This window comes from Vidua macroura, chromosome 14 (genome assembly GCF_024509145.1).
Source record: "Vidua macroura isolate BioBank_ID:100142 chromosome 14, ASM2450914v1, whole genome shotgun sequence".
Taxonomy (NCBI): domain Eukaryota; kingdom Metazoa; phylum Chordata; class Aves; order Passeriformes; family Viduidae; genus Vidua; species Vidua macroura.
This window is the reverse complement of record NC_071584.1, coordinates 1098934-1121351: the sequence shown is the minus strand read 5'-3', so window position 1 is coordinate 1121351 and position 22418 is coordinate 1098934. Positions and strand designations below refer to the sequence as shown.

The window sequence follows — 22418 nt, the reverse complement described above, 5'->3', positions numbered from 1 at the left end:
AGTACTTTTCCCCTCATTCTAATCAAAAGCTCTCATGGCTCTGAATTTCCCCTAAAAGACTGGTAAGGAGCACTTATCACTTTACTCATGGAAACTGTTCAACAAGCTCAGGAAAACTGAAGGAGCACTTATCACTTACTCATGGAAATGGTTCAAGTTCAGAAAAAGATTTTATTATACCGTGTGCTAAGCAGGCTTCTTTAATACAAATACAGACTAAACTCATCTATGAAGGAGGAGAGAAAATTCTCATAAAAAATTAAAGCGAACAGGTGCAAAATTGATCAGGAGCTACTGTGGCATTCCGTTTGGCAAGGCGAGAAGGGAAGGCCTTTGACAGAGGGCCTCTGGCCAGAGACCAGCGCGATATCCCCGGCGGCCGCTGCCGACCTGGGAGCCTTTTGCTCGCTCCGGCACGAGCGGTGACCCCGCAGCCCCCCTGCCACCCAAGCGCAGCCAAACCTTCCTCGTCCAGGTGCGCTCCCTCGCTCTCGGCGCTCTCCTCCTCGCTGGCGGTGATCTCGGTGATGAGGTTGCCCAGCCCCAGCACGCCCAGCCCGGCCAGGTGCTTCTTGGATTCCTGGGGAGACCAGAGCTGGGAGGCTCCGAGCGGCGCCCCCGGGACGGCCCGAGCACCTCGATACACCCCAGCGCGTCCCGGCACATCTCGGCACAAACCGCGTCGCCCTGGTTTCACCCCAGTGCACCCCCATATAGCCCAGGTCGCCCCAAGCATCCCGGTTCACGCCCGTCCCCCCGCCCGCGGCGCCCTCCCGGAGCGACACGGCCACACCTTGTCGAGGACGCTGTCCCCTTCCAACTGCCCCGCCTCATTGATGTTGCCGAAGAGGAAGCCGGCCAGGGAGAAGGGCTCGGCGCGGCCGCCGTCCGCCTCCTCCTCGCTCTCCGAGTCCGACATCGCTGCGCCGACACCGAGAGCGACAGCGAGCCGGAAACGGCGGCGGGAGCGGCCCCGGCGGCGGCGCCCGCCCACAGCGCCCCCGCGCGGCCCCGCCCCGCGGCGCAGCAAGGAACGCAGACGCTCCGCCCTTCCCAAAAATTCCTTTATTGCCTCGAGGAAGCGGGCCCGGCTTTCCACAGGAAAGAGCCCTCAGCACAGGTGCGCTACAAGTGGCAGGGCGAGTTAATGCGACAGACAGAGAGGTGAGGAAAGGTTTATTACAATGTAATTATGCATCATTTATTAAAAAAAAAAAAAAAAGGAAAAAAAATCCTTTAAAACTGTTAGACGTAATACAAATTATTTTATAGCATAAAATCAAGTTGCCAGTGTATGTATCAGTACCACACTTCAGAGTCTTGGGCTCCCACTGCTGATGGGTGGTCCTTGCTGCCCACTCTGGGGGTCGGGACCCCTCTGAGATCCATCCACTTCTCAGGGTCAGGCCAAGCAGCACCAAGGTTTCTACAGAGTGAGGTTTGGCACCCGGAGACAAAGCACAGGGAGGTTCTAGTTTAAATTTCATAGAAATAGCTACAGCTGTAAACTGAAGAAAGAACTTCCAAATCTAAGCACACCTCATGGATATCCTTTGGACACACAATTCCTGAACTGCTCAGCTTCAGCTGCATTTAAAAAAAAAAAACCAAGCAGTTCAGAAGCATTCACAAAGCAAAGGTTAAAATCTGTGTCTTCACACTGAGTCTCTTCTGTGAGTCAAGACATACACATTGCATCTCTATTCAGTAAGAGACCAAAGGACCTTGAACTGTTCAGGAAACCCACACCAAGTTTTCTGACCTCCCGAAACAAGACAAAATCCAGCCATGGGATTATGTGAAGTCTGTATTTTTCAACTGCCCACAGAAGAAAAATAAAGCATGGAAGAAACAGGACTGATTGTAAACTGAAGCACTGGGCTACTTACAAAAAAAAAGGACCAAGAATTTCAGGGAGGAGGAAAAAGGGATCAAGAAAGGAGAATGCCCACTGAAAGGAAAAGCTCGCTGGATTTGTCCTGAAGCTAACCCTCATGAAAAGCAGAGGCTGGAGGAAACCAGCTACTAGCCAGGCTTTTACTCCCATCAGAGGGTGACAGAAATACAAAGCATTTCAATAACCAGGTTCTCCAAAGTGAGTAAAAAGTCTTTGACCCCCAGGTTTGAAGTTCCCTCAGCTCATTTTCATCACTATCATGTTATTCTCCTCAGCACTGTTGTGCAATCCATTTGCTAGGTAATCGAAGTGGGGATAAGGTGTCCTGGCATAATGCAATCAACAGTGTAACCAAATCAAATAAATTGATTAAGTAGTTCAATTTTATCTCACTACGCTCTCTTCCAGTTCACTCCAGGATGGCTGCTTGAGCCTACAGAAATGGAGGGGTTGTGCAATAATACTTGCTCACAAGATTTCTTCTCCACAAAATTCATGTAATTCAGTTAGGAACAACCACAAAAAGGCACAGGACTAAAAGATTTCAGTATGTAAAAAAGTAAAAACTTTTAAAAACAGTAGTAGCTTCAGTACAAAACTGCAAATATATGTAGCCAAAAAAAAAAAAAAAAAAAAAAGGTAGACTTTTAATTTCAGGCACCTCTTAAGACTAGTTCAAACGTATCACAGACTTCTTTCAAAAGTACATTTCTGAATAAAGCAAAGGTTATGGGCTTGCACCGGGGTCTCACTAGACAGTTGATTTAGGTCTGACCAGCATTAAAACAAACCACGTGCACTGGCTTAAATAAATACATTTTAAACATGATAAAGTCTATTTACTCAGTTACCGAAATTTACCTACAGAAAATAATCTTGAAATTACAAGGCACAGAGTTAATTGCTGCCTGCAAGCCCAGCCCACACTAAAGGCCCACAGCTAAAGCAAAGGCAGAAGGTGGTGAGTAGAGGTTATCTCAGTGAACTCTCTACACCCTCGCAGCCTTCAGGGCAGGAACCACATCTGGAACAGCACTTCCTCTGCGAGTGCAAGAGACACAAAGACACTCCAGGCAATGGCACTTGGTGAAGAAAAATGTGCAGAGGCTTCTGCAGAACGGGTGTTTTGGTACTGCCTGTGCTCAGCGTTTGGAACCCTGTCGGTTCACTAACCACAGGCACCAGGATTTGCATTCATTGCAATTTATACTCTGTGGGTTGCAACTGGCTAAAGCAGCACCAAAATGAGCACGTCTCAGATGAAAAAAACTGCAGTTAGTGTCAGCATCAGTTACACCAGCTGAAGAAAGGCACATCCTCTTCAAACAGTGGAATTAGGGCACAAATACCAACGTTTCTATCCAAATAGTGGCATTAGGGCACAAATGCAAATGTTTCTATCCACCTGGTATTTTTGCCAGCATCAGATAAAGCAAGGCCAAATTAACACAAGATCCCTAACAACCTTGTTGATGTATTTTCTGTTATCTTGCTAAAATGAGGCACTTTTTTTTCTGACCAGGGTATACACCAGTGCAGTTTTGCATGTGTGGGAATCACAAGAAAAAGCAAGTTCTGAATGACCAATTGAGGCTGCAGCCGGACAAAGACAGCACTGTCAACTTCAGACAACAAAGCCCAGTCCAGCACCAGTGGTTTCACACAAAGTATCTTTGAAGCATGCTGCTTTCATGCCACGGAGCTGGAAGGTTGAGTCTAAGGAAGGGCTCATGCGCTCACTCCTCAGCTGGTCCCGGAACCACACATAAAGAACAGTGCACATCCTGAAAATAAAAGGCAGCTGCCACTTACCAGAGCTGCTAAAGAAAATTAAAAAGTATGTAAATAGAACTTCAGTTAAAAAGAGTTTATAATAACTGAGCATCCAGGAGAGGAAAAAAAAAAACGCCCAGGTAATCCTATCCAGTGACTGGCTAACCGTTACAGACTGAACTGAAAATAGGAAGAAGCAGGGGTTCCTGTAAACAGAACCTCCAAATTTTCTGTCAGTCTTCTCACAGAAAAACAATGAAGGAATTTGCCATAAAAATCTCAGATGGTGACCCCAAGAATGTTAGGAATTGAAGCAATTCATTCCTCAAGAGCAAACAGGCTGCTGTCAAGTCTCTGGGATTCATCAAAGGGATTACACTGAAAATCTCATTTTGAGAAGTGTCATCCCAAATACCTCAGTCAGCCTGAGAAGGTAATTGTTAAAAAGTTTATTCTCAGGGTGCAACGTGTCTTTGGACAGTGAAATAAAATCTCAGTTTAGAAGATTATGGAAGACTTGAATCTAAACTACTCTTCCACTTCTCCACCTCAAAACTATGAAAATCACTCATTTGAGCGAGTCATCATTATTCTAAGTTCCTTACATAAGGAGAAATCAGCTCCTGCTTCTATTGATAAATCACTGCAGGCATTCCCTTGGTCTTGCTCATTGCATTAACCATGCCTAATGCTAACTCTTCATACAATCAATCACAGTTCACTACAAGGTGAATCTCAGTAATAGTTCAGGCATTTTTGCAAGTAAACAAATTGTGTTCAAGCTTTAAATTGACAAAACAACTGGACAGCCAGACTTCTGTTTGTAAAACAAATTCAATCAGGAAATAAAGGATGGGAAAAGCAGCAGCTACACTTAAAGCAAAGTTATCAGAATTTGTGCTTTTCAGCAGATCTAGTAACTGATGGCTATCTAGTAAAGAAGTGGCTTCAAAGAGGTCTCCTCTTATTTTCCTCCACTAAAATAATCAAGTGATCCCTGGAGAAGCTGGAGACTGGAACTTTAGAAATAAAGTAGGTGTTTGACCTCTCAGCTGGAAAAAAAAAAAACAAAACACAACCTGTTCTCACTTTCCCTGAAGCAGTAAGACTGCAGGAATATTCACTGTATAAACCTTTTCTGCTTAGAGCTGTTAGTGCAAGATGCAAATCTTCAATTTAACTTGTTAAAAAGCCCTCCAAGATTCTAGTCAACTTCCAACATCCATCACCCAAGGCAACTACAATAAGACACATTTTCTTGTGTTCTTCTTTGTCACAGGATACAGAACTGCACGGACAGCTTCAGCAAACACCTCCCGAACACCCTCCTGATTCAACGCCGAGCACTCCAAATATTTTACTGCTCCAATTTGTTTAGCCAGTGAAGTCCCCTGCTGCGGAGTAGTGGGAGCCAAGCTCTGCTCCTTCAACTTTTTAACCGTTTCCAGGTCACTTCTCAAGTCTCTCTTCGTGCCCACTAAAAGGATGGGGACATTCGGACAGTGGTGAGAAACTTCAGGGTGCCATTTGTGCCTCACGTTTGCGTAGGAAGAGGGGCTGCCAATGGAGAAACAGATGATGAAGACGTTGGTTTGGGGGTAGGAGAGCGTGCGCAGGCGGTCGTACTCCTCCTGGCCCGCAGTGTCCCAGAGATTCAGGCTGACTGTCCGGCCATCCACGGTCATCTGGGCACTGTAGTTGTCAAACACAGTAGGGATGTACTCTTCTGGGAAGGCGTTGGTGGTGTAGCTGATGAGGAGACAGGTTTTTCCCACCGCGCCATCTCCGACCACCACGCACTTTATAGTCTGCATTCTTCACGCAGAAATAAAGTCCTGCACAAAGCAAGAAGAGAGGAGTCAGGCAAAGCACACTCAGCGGTGGTCACCGTAAAGATAAGCTTTAGCAAGTGCTTTTGATATAGCTGAGGATTTCTTATCACATTCAGTGTCTCAAGCCACTCTGAAGAGCTCCGGGCTAGAAAAACAATAGTGAAATGGAGATGCAATGAGTGGAGAGCTAAGTGACAATTGGCTGCATTCCAACCGTGTAAGTACAAATTAGCCAAATTCCCACAGCCTTGCCTTACTGCCAGAATGTTTCCCACAGGCAAAAGGACAAGTCCTTAGAGGCACCTGCAAGTGGAAAGGGATTGTGACCCAGTAACAAGATACTCTGTCATTTGTAGGTTCACACGTCCACCTCTGTACACACACACACACACACGCTCCAACACTCACACCTGCCTACACAGTCTGCTACATAAACAGTTTACCACAAAGAAAGGTCCAAGAGTTATAAATAAAATCAAGATATTAATTTCTGGGCTGCACTGCTACTGTTTACAATAATAATTCACTACACTCAGATCAATCAGTCCTGAATAAAATACACTATTTACAGGACACCAGACAAAAGGTTCAGAAAGTAGCTCGTTCAAGGAAAGCTGTTCTTTGAACTCTCACTAGCCATAGTAACCCAGATTAGAATCCATAAAGAATTTTTTTAAAGAAGCCAAGAACAGATTACACTCGCTAATCACTGACAGAACAAGCAGGCTTGACAGAACTCAATAGGCTTGAGTTACTTGGTGTCCTCTAAATAATGAGCTTGAGAAAAATACATGTCCCAAAAGATCAGCAGTCAAACAGCTTGCCTGGGTAACTGTTACTCAGGAGAGACTTGACACTTAGAGTTTTTCCATATCCCTTTCCCGATATGTGAAAGGTAGGTTTGACAATCAAACTGATTCAGTCTAAAACACAATTAATTTTAAACTTTCATCACGTGAACAGCAAGAAGTTTGAAAATAGCATGGAACTACAAGCAGTCATTTGTTGTACATTTCATGTGTGCTGGAGCTTCCACTGCTAGCTTGAACAAGAAGGAACTTGCATCTGCCTTCTCACCCAAATGCCTTTGAGGTACTATCAGTAACCCTCAACTTGCAACCAGCAGAAAATTCCCTGCTTCAAACAGAAGAGAATAGTGGGAAGAACTTTTTAGCAGGGCCTGTTACGATAGAACATGGAGTAATGGCTTTAAACTAGGAAAAGATTGATTTAGATTAGATATCAGGTAGAATTTATGTACAGTGAGGGTGGTAAAACACTGGCACAGGTTGCCCAGAGAAACTGTGGCTGCCCCATCCCTGGAAACATTGAAAGCCAGGCTGGATGGGGCCCTGAGGAATCTGATCTCATTGAAGATGTGGTTGAACCAGATGACTTCCAAAGGTTCCTTCCAATCTAAACTAATTTGATTGCATATTCCAGAAAGATCTCAGCTCCAACACCATCAAAGTAGCAAAGGGAAAACAGAACTTCAAGACCATCCAAACAATTCAACAATTCATTCCAATTTAAGCCTCAACTTTGTCCTTTAGGCAAAGTCTTTACCTGCATCCACATTCTCACTGGGAGCACACGATTCTTCTGAACTAAGTGAAATTGGCACAGCTTTGGCACAGCTGCAGCAGCACTGACTGGTCACTACAACACACAACGCTTAAGGAAGCACCAGTGTACCTACACAGACACTGTGGAAACCACACATGCTGGGAAGGAACCACCTTGTGCTGCTGCTGCTGCCACAGCCTGGCTGGACCGCAGCACAGGGCAGGTTTTAAAGCCCATTCCTGCACTTACATCAAACCCCCGAAGTACCAGAGCATGCTGTGCCAGAACCCTTAGTGGTGACCAACACCACTGCTTCCAGAGCAAAGGTTTTTTTTTCCCCCAAATGAACTATCTGTGCAACAGACAATTCATTTTGACCAGTCAGTAACAAGTGACATCACAGAGATGGCAGAGCTAAGTCAGCAACAGAAGTCCCATGAAGAACCAGATGATACACAAAGCCTTTTATATGCCCAACCCCTAGTTTCTAAAATAAACAAATTGCACACACTTGTAAACAGATCTCTCTTTAAAAGCCAAACAAGCTCCCCCAAGGACTTCCATCTCTTTCATGTCTATGCACTTCTGTCCAGGGCTCTGCACAGAGTGACAGGGTATCCCCAGACTGCACACGACTGGCACTGGCTGGAGGGTCACCACACCAGCACCCTCAGGCAACACAGCTTCCCAAAGGGATAAACTCCAAAGCCAGCTGCATCCCAGATCACCAGCAGCTAACACAATCTGATTCAAAAGGGCTAAGGAAACTCTGGTACTCCGGATTAATTTGTTGGTGTTTTATTTAAGAGGGCATTAGAGGTTCAATTTGGAAATCGGTAATAAAGTAACAAAAAAGCCTGAAACATGAATGCTCTTTTCACAGCCCTGATACCTCGAATTCCCTCACCAAAAGTTGATTTTAGAAGAGCAACATTTGCAACGGGAAATAACTCCATGCAAACCTGCCAAGGCGTTGGGCAAAGCATTAACTACACAAACACAGCTAAAGAGCTTGTAGGCTTTTAAGTATGATTCTCTGAAGGGCCCCTTTAAAGGACGTTGGCTGAGCTGAAAGGAATCGTGTGTGGCATTTGCAATACAGAAAAACAAACACACTCCAGGATACACATTCCATGTATTGAAACACAAAATTTAGATAAATTAATCAAAAGGTAAAGAGTAGAAAGAAGCTACTTGATGCCAGAACACTATGTTGTGAGCAAGGGTAGTTTGGTTAAAGATTTATATATGGAAGACAAAGAGTTTTTTAATTTAAGTCACAATCAAGCAAACTAATATTCCCTCCATCAGGTCTTTTCTATTAAATCTCTAATTATTTTTTTAGTAAACAATTTGCCCACAATAAAACTCTCTTAAGGCAGTAAAAAGCCTGGGTTCAAATTTGTATGGAAAATTCCTATTTCTTAAGCACCCTTGAATATGGCACGGCATGCTATCTAAATATAAATATACATTGAAAAAAAAAACCATATTCCAAAAACAAAATTACCATCAAATATTACCAAGAGTAGAAAAATTGGTTTAGGGTTTGTTTGGGATTTTTTTTCGTGACCTTCAAAAGAATTTTTGGGGAAACTTTAGAACGAAAAACTCCCCATATGACAAATAATAAGAACCGAAAGAAACAAAAATACAGATTAACACGTTAATACATTAAAAAAAAACAACTTAGAAACAGAAAGCTGGGCACAAGCTTCAAAGCCAAGTTGAAAGGTTATGCAGTGAACAGAAAATCCAAAGTAGCGAGAGGTATTCCAGGTTCCTTAGTCCTTGCAGAGAAAGGACTTTTATTACAGTTGAGGTACTAGCAGTTACAGCAGAATGGGAATAATCTTCAAATTAAATAATCATTTTTTAAAAAAGCAACCAGGAAAAAAAAAAAAGAGGAAAAAAAAAAACCCCACACCAAATCACCCCACGCAGAAGTGTTGTGCAAAAATACTTAGATAAGAGTTATTTCTATCTTGTCCATCAATGACTTGAATTTGAAAACTGGCATTCCCTGTTTGTGTTAGTTTCCTTCTCAGAAGATGCTGCTAAGTCTGACTTCACTGCCTGCACACCTGGCACTTCCTCTGGAATGCGCAAGATTTCAGTCAACATGTCAAGACATCATCTGAGGAGCTGCTCCTGTTTGACCTAATTAAGCATTTTCTGGTATCATTAACATGGACAGTTTGCTCTCCAGACGAAGATTTGCTGGGGAAATTCACCACTTGGAACACACACACAGAGTAACTCCACGCTGCATCAAAATTTTTTTGTGATAGAGAAACAACTTCCAGATCTTCCCTTCAATACACCTGAAGGGAAGTTCCCCGTTTGCTGAGAGAAGGGAGAATGCAGTGACAGAAAACAGAGAGAAAACAGGAACGTGGATCCTGCTGCAGTTTTCTAGATTTATGCTTTTTATACTTCCTACACTTCTAAAACCCCTTTGCAGAACTCCTTCTTCGCAGGACGTGCCTCTGCCTTCGCTCTGCTATCAGATGCCTCCTTGCTAGGTGGATTTTAGCTTTGATACTGCTCTCCAATAAACTCACTCTCACTGAGTTTGTCAGCTCTTCCTTCCTTCTCTTTACAGTTCAGATACAGCCCCATTTTGGCCAAAACTGAGCAGAAAACTCTCTAATTTAGCTGAAATCAGCTGTACTGAGCTGTGTCATTCTGCTCAGCCATCACGTTTCATCAAGCCCTCGCTGTTTTGGAGAACCAGATCCTGTTTTACCAGGGGCAGGCAGAAATTAAGAAATCTAAACAATTTAATCGCTCATCTTTCAGTAACAAAAACTAGATCAGAGACAATTCACTCTGTCTGCTGAAACACGAAGGCAGGCAGGAACTTTCAACAAAGAACTGGGTGGATAGGGCCGTTCTAAATATATCACACCATCCTCACCCATGCAAAGGAGCTAATTCACATGTACAGCTTACCCACCAGGCCTAGCAGGGACAAGAAAGGGGCTCTCAGCAATTTAATCAGGACTCTGTTACTATCCCACAACAGCTCAGCTTACTTGCCATTGTTTTAGGCAAGTGCCAAAGGGATGGAGAAGTGCCAGGCTTTCAGAATGTGTGCCAAGAAAGAGCAGTAAAAGTTAAATAGGAGACCTCATCCCTCATATCCTTCAGCAAGGAATGACCTACTTGGACTTCTCAGTGCCTCTCAAAGTTCTCACACCACTTTCTGTCCTGCCATTTACCTGCAAGAGAAACAGAACTGCAACAGGCTGAGTGTCTGCAGAGAGGGAAAAAAATCCACAAGGGAAGGAAGGTTCCAGCAGCACAGCAGGCACCCAGGCTGCACGTGAACAACAGAACTGAGGAAGCTTGCTCTCTCCCGAGCTCTTTGCCTATAAATTCAGCTCCCAAACACATAACAGGAGTGCAATTCTTGCTGGTTGTTCCTTCAGTGCCAATGCTAGAAAGCCCTTCGTGCCTTTTGACGCGAGAAGTTGTTTCTAAGAAATAAAAGAAACCCCTCAAAACATTTAAAATATTATTTTTAAAACCTCTACCTCTGGTCAAATTAGGCTGAAATTGGATTTTTTTAAAGATTTTTTTTTTTCCCAGGGATGAAACACACGTAAGCAATATTTCTTAGGAATCTACAGTGAAAATGAATTCATCTGCATGAGGTATTTGGGCAACTCACCTACACAAACCTCCCACTACAGGAACTCATACTGCAAATTTTATAGCAGAGCAATGATATTAGTGACCAAACATCAAACACCTTAAATTCCGTGAATCCAAGATATTGGATGGACCATTAATATTTCCAAAGGGCATTAGCTGATGAAAGAGAGGCACAGCTGGTGCAATAACACTGTGACAAGGTGCAGCTGCACAGCCCACAGGAACTCAAGCCCAAGACTCCAGTAGATCTCCAGATCCCAGGTGTATGAACGTGACACATATCCTCCCATAATCAAAAGCTGAAGAGTATTAAACTTGGATTTTCCTCCTGCAACCACATGCAGAGTCATGGATTAATCAAGACAGGGACCTTTCACAGTTTCTTTGAACACAAGCGACCCTTTGATGGTGAGCACAGCAAAGGTGCAAGAACAGGAGCCAGGGCTGCAGGGTGCTGTGCCCACACTCGCTATCTCACCTCCTCGGTGATCCAAGCAACTTGCACAGGTCCTGGCAGGTCACAGCCACTTCATAAGAAAGTTAATAACCACGTCCTTCCCACCTTCCATCGATTCTGACAAGGCTTCAGTCACTACTGTTGGCTAAAAGAAACAAACAGTACCTCGGACATAGAGATTTGTGGAGAGGCGTATTAAGCACGTTGCAGGACGAATGATAAATCCAGTTTAAGCATTCTTGATCCCTATTTGAGGTAAAAAGAAAAATAAAAAACTGTTAGTATATCGTCCTACCATCTTTTGTCACCTGGCATTTACTGGCAGTCTCATTTGTAACAAAGCCACTGTTGTACATGAAGAGCAACGTTACACCAGGAAAATCTAAACTTTTTTCCAAAAAAAAAAAGCCCCTCCACACTTTTCTTTGGATTGCACCTCTCTGATTCCTCTTCCTCCACCCCCAGATTCCACTGGGGAGAAGGGGGGTTTAGGGGGGGGCAGGGAGATTTAATAACAAATAAAAACACAAACAAGAATAAACAAAGAAAAAACCAAACAAAACCCAACCGAAAACAAAACTGAAACAAAATCAAACAAAAACTCCCAAATGAAAACAGAAAAACCCAAAACACAGAAACCAAAACAAACAAACAAACAAAACCCCAAACAAAAACAAACCAAAATGCACTTGCTCAATCAATACCAGTTTTTTCAGAGAGTTTTGGTATGACTAAGACAGGAGTTAATGCATGGACGCTGTGTGCCTTTTATCATGGCTTGTGCACTACAATACTGCAAGAATTGCCAAGTCTCATTTGCATCAAGTATTGCAATTCTAAAATGTGAGCAAAAGTTACCAGAGTCAAGGAGTCTCTCAGCAGTTCATCAGATTTACACATACTGGCATGGAAAGTAAAAAAATATTCCCTGCAAAGGCACAAACCTTTACATGGCACCGGATTGTGTGCAAATACTTTGGGCCCCAAAAGAATCTCAGCCTCATCACGTAAGCAAATCAAACCACACGTTCAGCTTCCTCCTCCTAAGTGCAAACCGCATATTTTGTTGTTTTTCCAGGATCTCTGTAAAGTTCCTTCTATGAATAATATTTAAAAGTTTTTTTTAAATGGAAATATTAATCTAAAATACATCTCATAATCTTGAATTCCATGTAGAAAAACCACTGTGCTGGTGAACAGTGGCAAACTGGCTCCAAAGTAATGCCTTCAAGTAATGTATTTTACATCTTACACGGAAGAGAACGTGAACTTTTTAAAAATCAAAAAAAATGAGCTTGGGGCAAAGAGTTAATGATGCTGCCACAAGAAGCGCTGCACCCACAGCCCAGGACACGCGTTGCAAGCATAAAGTACACATAAAACCATTTAAATTAAAGCATTTAAAGCTTTTTTATAACTCAGAGTAATTATGGTGGGAATCACAAGAGTTCATAAAGAATAAAGAGATACTGATTGCTCATTGGTTCCTGAAAAAAAACAAAAAAACAAAAAAACAAAAAAACAAAACCAGAAAACAACACAGGGGAAAGAAACAGAAAGAGAGAAGTTCAGAACAAATAAAAAGCAGCATTGCTTCTCGGGGTGTGAGGCTAAACAGGAACTCGGTGCAGGCTGTTATGAAAATGAAAAGTTCACAGCACGCAGAAGAGAACCACTGAGCTGATGAAGGGCAGCTGCTAAACCACACAATCCCTGGCACCCCTCAGAGTGTGCCAGGCCACCACCCTGCGCTGCCCTCCCCGAGCCAGCACTTTGCCAGTTTCTGGAGCACAAATCCAACCTTCCTATCCTTACGTACGCCTCACTCTCAGCAGCGAAGCAAGGGACCTTCCCACAGGCCACCTCATCCCGTGCCAAGCTTTTATGACACTCGCTCGGAGCAGAGGTCGCCTTAAATTTGTCGCGGTGCCGCTGAGAGGGATCAGCACCGCGCCGGCGTTGGAGCAGCCCAACCCAACCTCGGCACACCGCGGAAAGGGGGAAAGCGCGACCTGCCCTGCCCGGGGCCGCTGCCGCTCCCCGCACGGCCCCGGCAGCAGAGAAAGGCTCGCTCCAAACGCGGCCCCAGCATCCCCGGCCGGCACATTCACCTCCGCACGCACCGCCCGGCGCGGAGGCCGGGGCGCGCATCCCACTTCCCAAAAACCCTCCGGACACGAAGGAGCCGGCAGCGCCACGCGGCTGCGGAGCCCCCGGGGCTGCCCCGCCCCGCCCCGGAGCCGGCCGCGTCCCGGCGGGACAGGTGCCGCCACAGCCCCCCCCGGGCCGGGACCCGCGGCGCCCGGGCCGGCAGAGGCCGCGGTTCAGCGCGGGTGGCGGGGCCGGGCGCGGAGGATGTTCCGGCACGGCCGGGCGGGAACACGCGCGGCCACGCGCGGGGCCCGCCGCTCCCCCGCCCGCCCCGCGGGGCTCTCCGGGCCCCGCGGCTCCTCCGCCCGCCCCCGCGCTCACCTCCGGCGCGGCCCCGCGGCCGCCGCCGCTCCCCGCGGACCCTCGACCCGGCCGCGCCCCGCGCCCGCCGCCGCGCGCACGCGCCCTCCGCGCCGCCGCGCTCCCCGAGGGGCCGCCAGGGGGCGCCGCCGCGGGCGGAGCGCGGGGAGCGGCGGGAGCGGCCCCGGCCCGGGCGGAGCGGGGCGGGCCCGGCTCCTCCTCGGGCCCGGTGCCTCCTCGGGCCCGGCGCCTCCTCGGGCCCGGCTCCTCCTCGGGCCCGGCGCCTCCTCGGGCCCGCCGCCTCCTCGGGCCCGGCGCCTCCTCGGGCCCGCCGCCTCCTCGGGCCCGGCGCCTCCTCGGGCCCGGCGCCGCCTCGGGCCCGGCTCGGCGCTGCGGCCGCGCTGTAGTGCTGCCATGCCCCGATACAGCCCCGCCATCCGCGGCACTGTGATCCTGCTGGTGCTAAATTCGTTGTTTTGTAATTACGCGCTGTCCGAATACATCTTGAGCGAGGGGGTTCGGTCTGACTTGGGGTGATTTCTCGGTAGATTCACTTCAAAGCCCCTAAGCAGAAATTACGCACGCGTGTCTGTGTGCACAGACACAAATACCTAACATGTATTCTTAATAAGGACGATATATTTCTAACAAAGATAATGCCAGCAAAAAAGAAAGAATGGCAAAACTGAGCTTCTACACGAGGCTGTCCAATTAAGCGGCGCCGTGGCGGAAGATTGCTGGGTTTTTCACGCGGGCGGACGCTCCGGTCCGCGGCGTGCGCCGCCCTCCGCCCGCGCTGCCGGCGCCGTGCCGCGTTACACAGCGCGGCTCCCGCGGAGATCCCCCGCCTCCGCCGGCCCCGGGGCGCCTTCGGCATCGCCCGCTGCTCCCCCGGGCGGTTTCACGCCTCTAAAGGGCTGCGCAGGAACGGCACGGCTCCGCTGGAGCTGCCGGCCGCGGTGCCGTTCCCGTGTCCGCGGTCTCCCCACAAAGAGCCGCAGGGCCCGGCTTCCCCAGCGCCGGGCGAGGGAGACGGCAGGAGCTTACACTCAGCTCAGCCCGGGGTTCAGCACCCCCAGAAGCGGCGGGGAAGGCTGTGTCCACCCCCAGAAATGCCGGGGTGAGGGAGGGCGCTGGGCTCTGAACACCCAGTGCCCACAGACACCGAAGGTGCGGGCACAGAGACTCCTCCTGCAGACACAGAGCCCAGCCAGGCAAAGAAGAGGAAGTGACAGAAGGCAGGGTTTGGCCCGCTGATGTTTCTCAGACGCCCATCACGGATTTCAGAGGACAACCTTTGCTCTGGGTGTTTATTAATTGTCCCTTCTGACCCGAGGAGAGGCCGTGCTGCAGCCTGCACATGGTTCTGGACTAGGTCTGCTCTTCTGGAGCTGGTGCCAAGGTGCCCAGCAGCTCAGGACCAGCAGTGCTCAGCTGCTGCAGCACTTGACCATCAGTTACTTGATGTTATCGTATCTGGTGTTCCCATCTCCAGCTCTTCATCTTCCTCCTCCGACCAGCTCAAGCTGTCATCAGAGTCCTCATCCTGCACGGCCCCGGGCTCCTCTGTGTTTGCAGCTTCCTTCTCTTGCTCACCACAGGACTGCAATTTGCTTTGGGGGAGCTCCAGCCTGGCCCAGGAGCCAGGGCTGGCTTTGCAAAGCGTGATCTCCACCTTGGCTGGGACCATGCTCACAAAGCTCTTCTCTACATCAATGGTCTAGAGAGAGGGAAAGGTGCAGCGAGCCGGGCAGGGGAGGGCAGGCAGCACACGCTCAGCCTTCCCCCTCTGGCAAAGCCCTGCTAGAGGAGAAATCTCCTCCTGTACCAGAAGCTGCAGCTGAGCTGAGCTTCACATTTTGTCTCAGCAGCAGCAGCACAGCGCTCGTACAGAGCTCAGGAGAGCTCAGCCTGCCTCAGCCGCGGCACAGCCTCTCCCCAGCAGCGAGCTGTGCTGACACACAGCCGTGCCCACACCTGTCAGCGCTCTGCTGCCTGCAGGCACGGCCGGCACGCACCAGAAATACAGACGAGAAATGCACACGCAAATTCCTGAGCCTCGCTGCTGCTCCCCAGGCAGCGAGCAGCTGAAAAATCAGTCTCGTGGCTCAGCCCGCAGCCTGCCCGCAACTCGCAGCAGGACTGTGGGGGAGACAGGGACCTGCTGGGCCAAAGAACATTTGGGGCAGCCTGGGACCAAACCCAGAGCACCTATAGGGCTGCCAGTGACCTCCACCTCTGACTTAGCTCTGGATCAATCCGTCTCAGCCTCCCCACAACCCCTAAGGCATTTCCCAGCAGAGATGGCCATAAATGCCTGTAGCTGGGCTACCCAGCCCAGGATGAAAAGCCCAGGCTGCCTCACAGACCTGCAGCCCAGCCCCATGCAGACTGCTGGAACAGGGAAATCAAAGCAAACAGGATCTTACCCCCCAGAGCTCCAGTTCTTCCTGGAAAATCTTATTCCCTTCAAAGATGACATGAGCCTCGAGCTGAAAGAGCAACAGAAAATTATCTGAGAGGGTAGCGGAGCACTGCCAGAGCTCTTCCCCCAGACAGTGCAGCTGACTTTCAGCACCACATTGCATCCCACAATCCTGGCTCCAGTGTAATGGTCTGGTGATCCCCTCAGCACCTGGCAACATTTCACCCCTTTCAGAGCATGACAGGTTCACCTCTGTCACAGGTCAAGGGACTCAAAGCCACTCAAATCCACCCACTGAGGCTGAAAGGCAGAGCTGCTGGGCAGATGCAGCAGTGAGGCCACCAGACTCTCAGCTCAGGGAGATGGCAGGTTAGCAGTGCCAGCCCTGTTTGTAGCAACAGGGCACCAAAGAGCACCAGCCACACAGCTGGCTCCTGGCTCTGCAAACTCAGGTGGGCTCTGGAGAGTGCACATCCCCACCCCACTCACCACGGTGCGATTGGCCTTCACGCTGCTGAGGGCAGGCAGGGGGTTCTTGGCATAGACTGTCACCACCACCTGGCTGCCGGTTTGGTGCCAGTCCTGCCGGCACAGCACCGCCTTCTTGTCCTGCCGAGGAGAGGAACCCCTCAGGGCACAGCTGGGGCTCAGGCACCGCCCCGACAGAGGGGACGCCTGAGCCAGAGGACGCTCCCTTGCACATCTCCTTTGTGCTGGTCACTTCAGGTTGGCGCCAGCTAAGCAAGAACAAACCCTGCCTTTCGTGCAGGTTTTTGAAGGCAGATGGTTCATGCAAAGGTGGGCAGTCCCTGCCGTGCTGTCTGTCCCACGTAACATGGGACATCTGTGCCGTGCTTGGCGTTCCTTCAGGGTACTCTAAGATCAGAGACTTCTAGTTCCAGAGTCACTCTGCTATAGCCAAGCTCCTAAGTGGTGTGCACGGTCAGGAAACTCAGCCAGGAGGGCAATGCAGGGGCTGCTACTGGACATGGATCATGCCACCAAGCTACATTTGGGGGTCAGATGAGCCCCAGATGGCCATGTCTCACCTTTGCCCACCTTGTCAGCACCACAGGCACTGACAGGCCTGTGTCCCCACCAGGCTCATTTCTGACCATCACAAGGAGACAGACCCCCTGCAGCCCCCCACACTGCCAGCCAAAGAAATGCTCCAGGAGGAGTCCTGGCCCCAGATTTAGGTGACAATTAGCACAAAGCATCTGCATCACAACATCACAGTTCCCTCACAGCAGCCTCCTTTACATTCAGGATATGTTTTCTGCTCCAGAACAAAGAAGAGACTGGGCTCAGAGAGGGTCGCTGGGAGCAGTGCTGACTCAGAGGAACACAGTGCACTTTCAGGGCTGCTTTGGTGCAACTTTCCCTGCTCAAGCTTGTTTCCAGTCAAGAACTTTCCTGAGGAAATTTACAGACACAGTATTGAGAATTGAGATCTTGTCCCCACTGCCCTGCCACAACACCGTGTTGGTATGTGGATGACATCCCTCCTGAGAAGCAGCTGCAGAGGGAAAGCTTTGTTAAAGCCATATTCAGTTATCTGCAATCATCTGTCAAAGCCTTTGGGGGTTTTTTTGGTGTGACTTTTCCTGTGCTCAGCCACCTGTCTCTGTGTGGCAGCCTACAATGCTGGCTGTGCTGTGTCCAGGGCCAGGTCCTGCCTCGTTCAGATTTCTGTTGCACATCTGTCCATTGGGTGTGAGAGCTGACACATCTTGTGAATGCAGAGCAGCATCTTAAAGGGCAGATGGGTGAAGATTAGGCATTCAAACCCTGTGCACTCATCTGTCAGCAATTATGAATATTAATACAATTAAGTGTGGAAACCTGTGTGAATGCAGAGCAAGGGAAGGAGCGCTCTCAAGTGCCAGTAATGCCAATTGCTCACATGAGCTGCCTCTGCTCTGAGGCCCTTTACCTTCTTTTCTGTCCAGCAGTGACACCCACGGCTGCAGCCCGGCTGCTCCATAAAGGCACTGAAGTCTGTGGTTTTGATTCCACAGCAGCTCCAGTACTTCATCCTGAGGAGAGCAGGGTGACCTGAGTGGGGTCAGGAGCAGGAGAGGGGACTGGAGCAGGCTGGGGCCCCCTGAGAGGGGCTCATAAGCAGAAGCTGCCCCTGCCCACCTGTCCCCTCTCAGGGTGTCACCCACAACTGCAGGGGCCGTGCTGCTGGGGCCACACAGCTTGCCATGCAGCATTTTCAGCCCGTGGCAGGGTCAGTTTGCTCTCTGGTAAAGGGTTGCTTCTTACCCCTCATGGAAGACAGGAACGCCAGGATGAAATGTACAAACCTCTGTGTCGCTCTCTGGGCCCTGGTAGATCTGTGGAAAAAAGAGGAAAGTTCTGCCCGTGTCTCTGGCACAGGATGACGTGACACAGGTGTTCATTCACCAATGCTCCTCCACGTAGAGGTCACAGCACAATGCCCAACATCACCCTTTTGCCAGGCCCAGCACCTGTGAAGCCTCACTGGGACCACGCCCAGCCAGCAGCCCTTCTGTACCCTCCTCCCAAACACAGCCTGCTCCCAGCCCAGGGCTTGGCAACACAAGGGCAGTGGGCAAGTTAAGACACCACAGGAACTCAGTCTGAGGTGCAAGGGGTGATTTGTCATCGCTGTCCTTTCCAGAGCATGTCAGCCTTGTGGCCTCTTCTGCCTCCTGCCTTTTGCTCCCCACTCCCCTGCAGCTGGTTTCCAAACATTCTATCCCTGTCACAGCTCAATCCCTCCCACTCATCCTCAAGGCAGCCTCGGCAAGAGAGAAATTGGGCTGTGCTGCATCAGTTCAACGCAGGTGGGAATTGTTCCACATGCATTTTGCCTGCGTGTCCAATCCTGAATACGTGTTGTATTTCACTGCAAGCAATCAGCAGCAGTGAAACACAAATGTACCACCTGGAAGCCTCTTGCAGGAAAGTGGGTGGGAGGTGACAGAGGTGGCTGCTCCCAGGGTGGGATGAGAATATGGAGCACATGGGCACTGCCACCTTCCACCTGCCCAATACCTGCCCTGAACCTGGACCTGTAATGCTCCTGGCCACAACGGGGGGTACAGACGGGACCCTGCCAGGTACTCACCGCCTTGCAGGCTGAGTTCTTGCACGTGGTGCCAGCTCTCACCTGGGCAGCCTCCTCGCCTGTGAGAGCAACACATCTTCACCCAGGACACACACTGCCCATGCCTGCCCTCAGATCCTCCCCCAGCTCCCTGCCAGCTCCCCAGCTGAGCACAGACCATCCCAACGTGCCTCCAAGGTGCAGGTTTGCAGGTAGATGAACACGCAGCACTCACTGACTGCCCTGAGCCTGTCATGCAAAACCCTGTGCTGAAATTGCCATGTGCAACTCCGGTGCCATCCATCAGCTTGTCCCTACCTGTACAACTGCTCTTGAGCGTCTTGTCCTCAGAGGACATGTTCAGTTTCTCCAGTGCCTGCTCCAGAGACCTGGATACTTTAATTGGCAGCAGTTGTCTTGGCTCATCAGAGCTGGGAAAGAGCAGCAGCAGCAAAAGCCAAGTGGGTTTTTTCTGTGATTTACGTGTCCTTGCCTCTCCTGAGAGAGCAGCAGGGCAGGACACACACAGAAGTGACACAGCAGGCCAAGGCTGTTAGCTGAGCCTATCTCACCTCGGTCTTTCCCGCAGCATCTTCTCAGCTGACTTTGGTCCTTGGAAGATGAGCTCCTTCACTGGTTTGGCCTTTGGTTCATCTGAGGTCTTCTCTTGGCTGGAAGGCTCAGGGGGCTTCTCCTTGCTGTGAAACCCCTTTGTGCATCCCTGAGCAGCAGAGACAAGCCTAATGATTGCTTTGTCCTCCTCAGCCTGCTGGCTATTCCCAAACTCTGTGAGTTTCCATGATGTGGTGGCTCAGTGTCCTGCAGAGATGGGCTCTGACCCTGCACTTTGGGAGCAGCACCCTTGCTTGGAGGGTCCTTGGAAACAGATAGCAAATCCCTGGCTGGCAGGGGAGAGGGGACATCCCTGACACAGGACAGGGATGGGACAGGACTGGACAAGGGCCCAAAGGAAAGGATAGAGGAACAGTGGGTGCATGTGGGCTGGCAGGTCACTCACCTTTATGGAGAGGAACTCAGAGAAGTCCGTTGTGCGTTTCTTGCAACAAGACCAGCCCTAGACACCAGGAGAGGACAGGCTGGTCAGGCGTGGGCAACCCTGCTGGGGACAAGGTCACTCCCCGCAGCTGCAGCCCCACTCACCTTCAGGGCATCGTGGAAAATGGGGACACCCGGGTGATACAGGCAGGAATCTGAGAAGGGAAAACGGGGCAAAAGCTTTCAGGAGAAGCAATCCTGTGACAGCCAGCAGCTCCTGCTCCTGCTCCTGCCCGCGCTGGGCTCGGCAGCAGCACGGCAGCCGAGGCCGCGCTCCGGGAAGGCAGCGCACACCTCCCATTGCCTCTGGTGCAAGGCAGAATTCACTCACCCTCGGCGTTGTGCTCGGGATCAAACCTCTGCCCGCAGCCCTTGTTGTAGCACAGCGATGCCATAGCTCAGGCGTGTTCGCAGCGTCCTTCGCCCCTTGCACAGAAATCGCATCAGTCTTTTCCCTGCCCGGGATGCCTCCTGTGCTCCCCCACCGCCTGCAGCCCAGGCGCCGGGAGGTGGCTTTGCCCGTCCCTGGAGGCAGCTGTGGGAGGAGGATGGTAACCCGAGCCCGGCCTAAAGATGGACAGGGCAGCTGATGGGGCTTGGCGCCTGTGCTATCTCCGCAGGCATTTCTGTGCTGGCCCTGCGCCCAGCAGAGGGAATGGGCACTGCAGGGTGGCCCCGGGCCCGGGGTGGCGTGCAGAGGCCCCACACCAGTGCCTGCCATCGTGCCAGGCAGCATCTGTCACGGAGGCATGGCATCAGCCGGGCTTTGACCAGCCACGCTCGGACATCCCTGAAACCGCAGGGAAGACAATTCCCAGAGTCGCAGGGCAAAACTCGTGCTGATCTCCCCCAGCCCCAGGAGGCACAAGCACCTGCTAAACAGAGGCACCAAGGCTGTGCTGGTGGTCAAGACATCTTTTAATGCTGGTTTTTGTGCAGCCCAGGAGTAACAGAGTGGTCAAGGGGAAGGTTCTTGGCCAGACATGAGAAGTAGGACACAGCGATTACGTGGGTGATTATGATTAGATTTATGGCTAATGAAGTTTTTAAATGCAGTACCTAAACAACAACTCTACCATCTATTACAAAATATTGTGTATATAGGAACAGTCCCTCTCATTGAGTCACAAGCTTCAGTGAGACCCACTCACTTTCTAAACTTCTCAGAGAAATCTTGGTGTGGCTCAGACCAAATCTCAGATTTGGTTACAGTATTTGTCTAAAGGATTATAATATTCAGGTTTGGCTAGAAACATACAGATTTACAGTCTGTGACCTTGCAGAATTCACAATTACAAAGCTATAAGGCAACTTTGGAGCTGCTTTAGAATTTTATCTCTGTATTTGACCAGATCTTACAGTTTTTCACTATTCCTCCAAAAGTGACTATTCTGTGTGTTCCTTGCATTCTGGCTGGACATACCCTGCAGGTGTCCCCAGGAGGGGCAGGGATAACAAACACCACCCAGAAGCTGCCTGTGACCTTGGGAGAGCAGTTTGCATGGTTGGCCCAGACTCCAGCAGCATTTTATACCCTTCTGCAGGTCGATGTGCACCACAGTCAATCACAAACAGTTCAGCTCCCCCATCTCTGGAATGCATTAATCATGCAAGCATTCAGTGAGTTCCTCCTGCAAAACCTGTCTGAGGTTTTCATCTTATCTTAGGACAAACCACACTGCCCAGCACAGATTGTGGAAAGGGAGAAGGAAGGACACACACACAGACTTAGACCCGACTATCTTCCCTTGTCATCACATCAGGGATGAAAATTGCTCGCTGGAAGATCGTTGTAATCACAAAAGAACAAAACAAAATGTTACTCTGGTCCCCTGTATGCAGAAGGGGTTTGCTCAGACACCCTGCTCCCCTTCTGAGACCTAAGAGTTTTCCTCTACAAACAGGAAACTCTCTTCAGATCAAAGGTTTTACTTAGTTCCTCTTAGTGTTCTAAATCAAATATTTTCTTTGTGCTGTTCCTGTTTGCAGGGACAGCTGTTTCCTGGGTGCTGCCCTGACCTCCAGGAGCACACAGCATCCAGGGACCATTTCTGTTCAGGAACTGGGGTCAATGTAAGTCCTTGGCACTATCACACAGTACAAAGAACGTGATCTGCAGGCAGAAGATGCCCAGGGAGTCTGCTCAGGAGGTGAGCCCACAGGGGCTGCCATTGGCCGATGCCACTGGCTGATGCAATTCTAACCCTGTCCTACAATGTTTG

At 49.8% G+C, this 22418-nt stretch overlaps 3 protein-coding genes across 12 annotated transcripts in view; all 3 read right to left on the bottom strand.

Moving 5' to 3' along the window:
- Positions 1 to 935, bottom strand: part of TAF1 (TATA-box binding protein associated factor 1) — a 29430-nt gene extending 28495 nt beyond the window's left edge. For 3 of the 7 annotated variants that reach the window (XM_053990236.1, XM_053990239.1, XM_053990240.1), the window contains exons 1-2: positions 794 to 935; positions 463 to 580 (exon numbers count right to left, since the gene is read on the bottom strand). In XM_053990236.1, coding sequence (XP_053846211.1) covers positions 463 to 580; positions 794 to 919 — 244 coding nt within the window. In that variant the 5' untranslated portion in view covers positions 920 to 935. Of the gene's footprint in view, positions 1 to 462; positions 766 to 793 lie in introns of those variants that run through there. The other 4 variants (XM_053990237.1, XM_053990238.1, XM_053990241.1 and 1 more) reach the window with 3 other exon arrangements.
- Positions 936 to 1159: 224 nt separating this feature from the next.
- LOC128814424 (rho-related GTP-binding protein RhoG-like) lies at positions 1160 to 13702 on the bottom strand. 4 transcript variants are annotated; one of them, XM_053990250.1, is made up of 4 exons: positions 13658 to 13702; positions 11207 to 11431; positions 10826 to 11056; positions 1160 to 5505 (listed from the first exon to the last, which is right to left on the bottom strand). In XM_053990250.1, the coding sequence occupies exon 4, from the start codon at positions 5482 to 5484 to the stop codon at positions 4909 to 4911; it is 576 nt and encodes a 191-aa protein (XP_053846225.1). In that variant the 5' UTR covers positions 5485 to 5505; positions 10826 to 11056; positions 11207 to 11431; positions 13658 to 13702; the 3' UTR covers positions 1160 to 4908. The 4 variants fall into 4 exon arrangements, with proteins under 4 accessions (XP_053846225.1, XP_053846226.1, XP_053846224.1 ...); XM_053990251.1 differs by lacking the exon at positions 10826 to 11056; XM_053990249.1 differs by lacking the exon at positions 10826 to 11056 and having other exon boundaries at positions 11351 to 11431.
- A 296-nt stretch (positions 13703 to 13998) lies between these two features.
- Positions 13999 to 21575, bottom strand: ITGB1BP2 (integrin subunit beta 1 binding protein 2). Its single transcript, XM_053990423.1, has 11 exons — positions 20528 to 21575; positions 20302 to 20351; positions 20159 to 20215; positions 19713 to 19861; positions 19459 to 19571; positions 19162 to 19220; positions 18333 to 18403; positions 17998 to 18100; positions 16551 to 16670; positions 16066 to 16128; positions 13999 to 15356 (listed from the first exon to the last, which is right to left on the bottom strand). The coding sequence occupies exons 1-11, from the start codon at positions 20589 to 20591 to the stop codon at positions 15090 to 15092; spliced, it is 1116 nt and encodes a 371-aa protein (XP_053846398.1). The 5' UTR covers positions 20592 to 21575; the 3' UTR covers positions 13999 to 15089.
- Positions 21576 to 22418: the final 843 nt, after the last annotated feature.

Bases quoted from the DNA above. Each gene is read 5' to 3' on its own strand.
- LOC128814424 (XM_053990250.1), bottom strand. From the start codon at position 5,484: ATGCAGACTATAAAGTGCGTGGTGGTCGGAGATGGCGCGGTGGGAAAA.
- ITGB1BP2 (XM_053990423.1), bottom strand. From the start codon at position 20,591: ATGGCATCGCTGTGCTACAACAAGGGCTGCGGGCAGAGGTTTGATCCC. The intron at 20,352-20,527 runs GTGAGTGAATTC...TTCCCTTCTCAG, and splicing joins TCCCGAGCACAACGCCGAGG to ATTCCTGCCTGTATCACCCG. The intron at 19,862-20,158 runs GTGAGTGACCTG...TCTGCTGCTCAG, and splicing joins CTGAGTTCCTCTCCATAAAG to GGATGCACAAAGGGGTTTCA.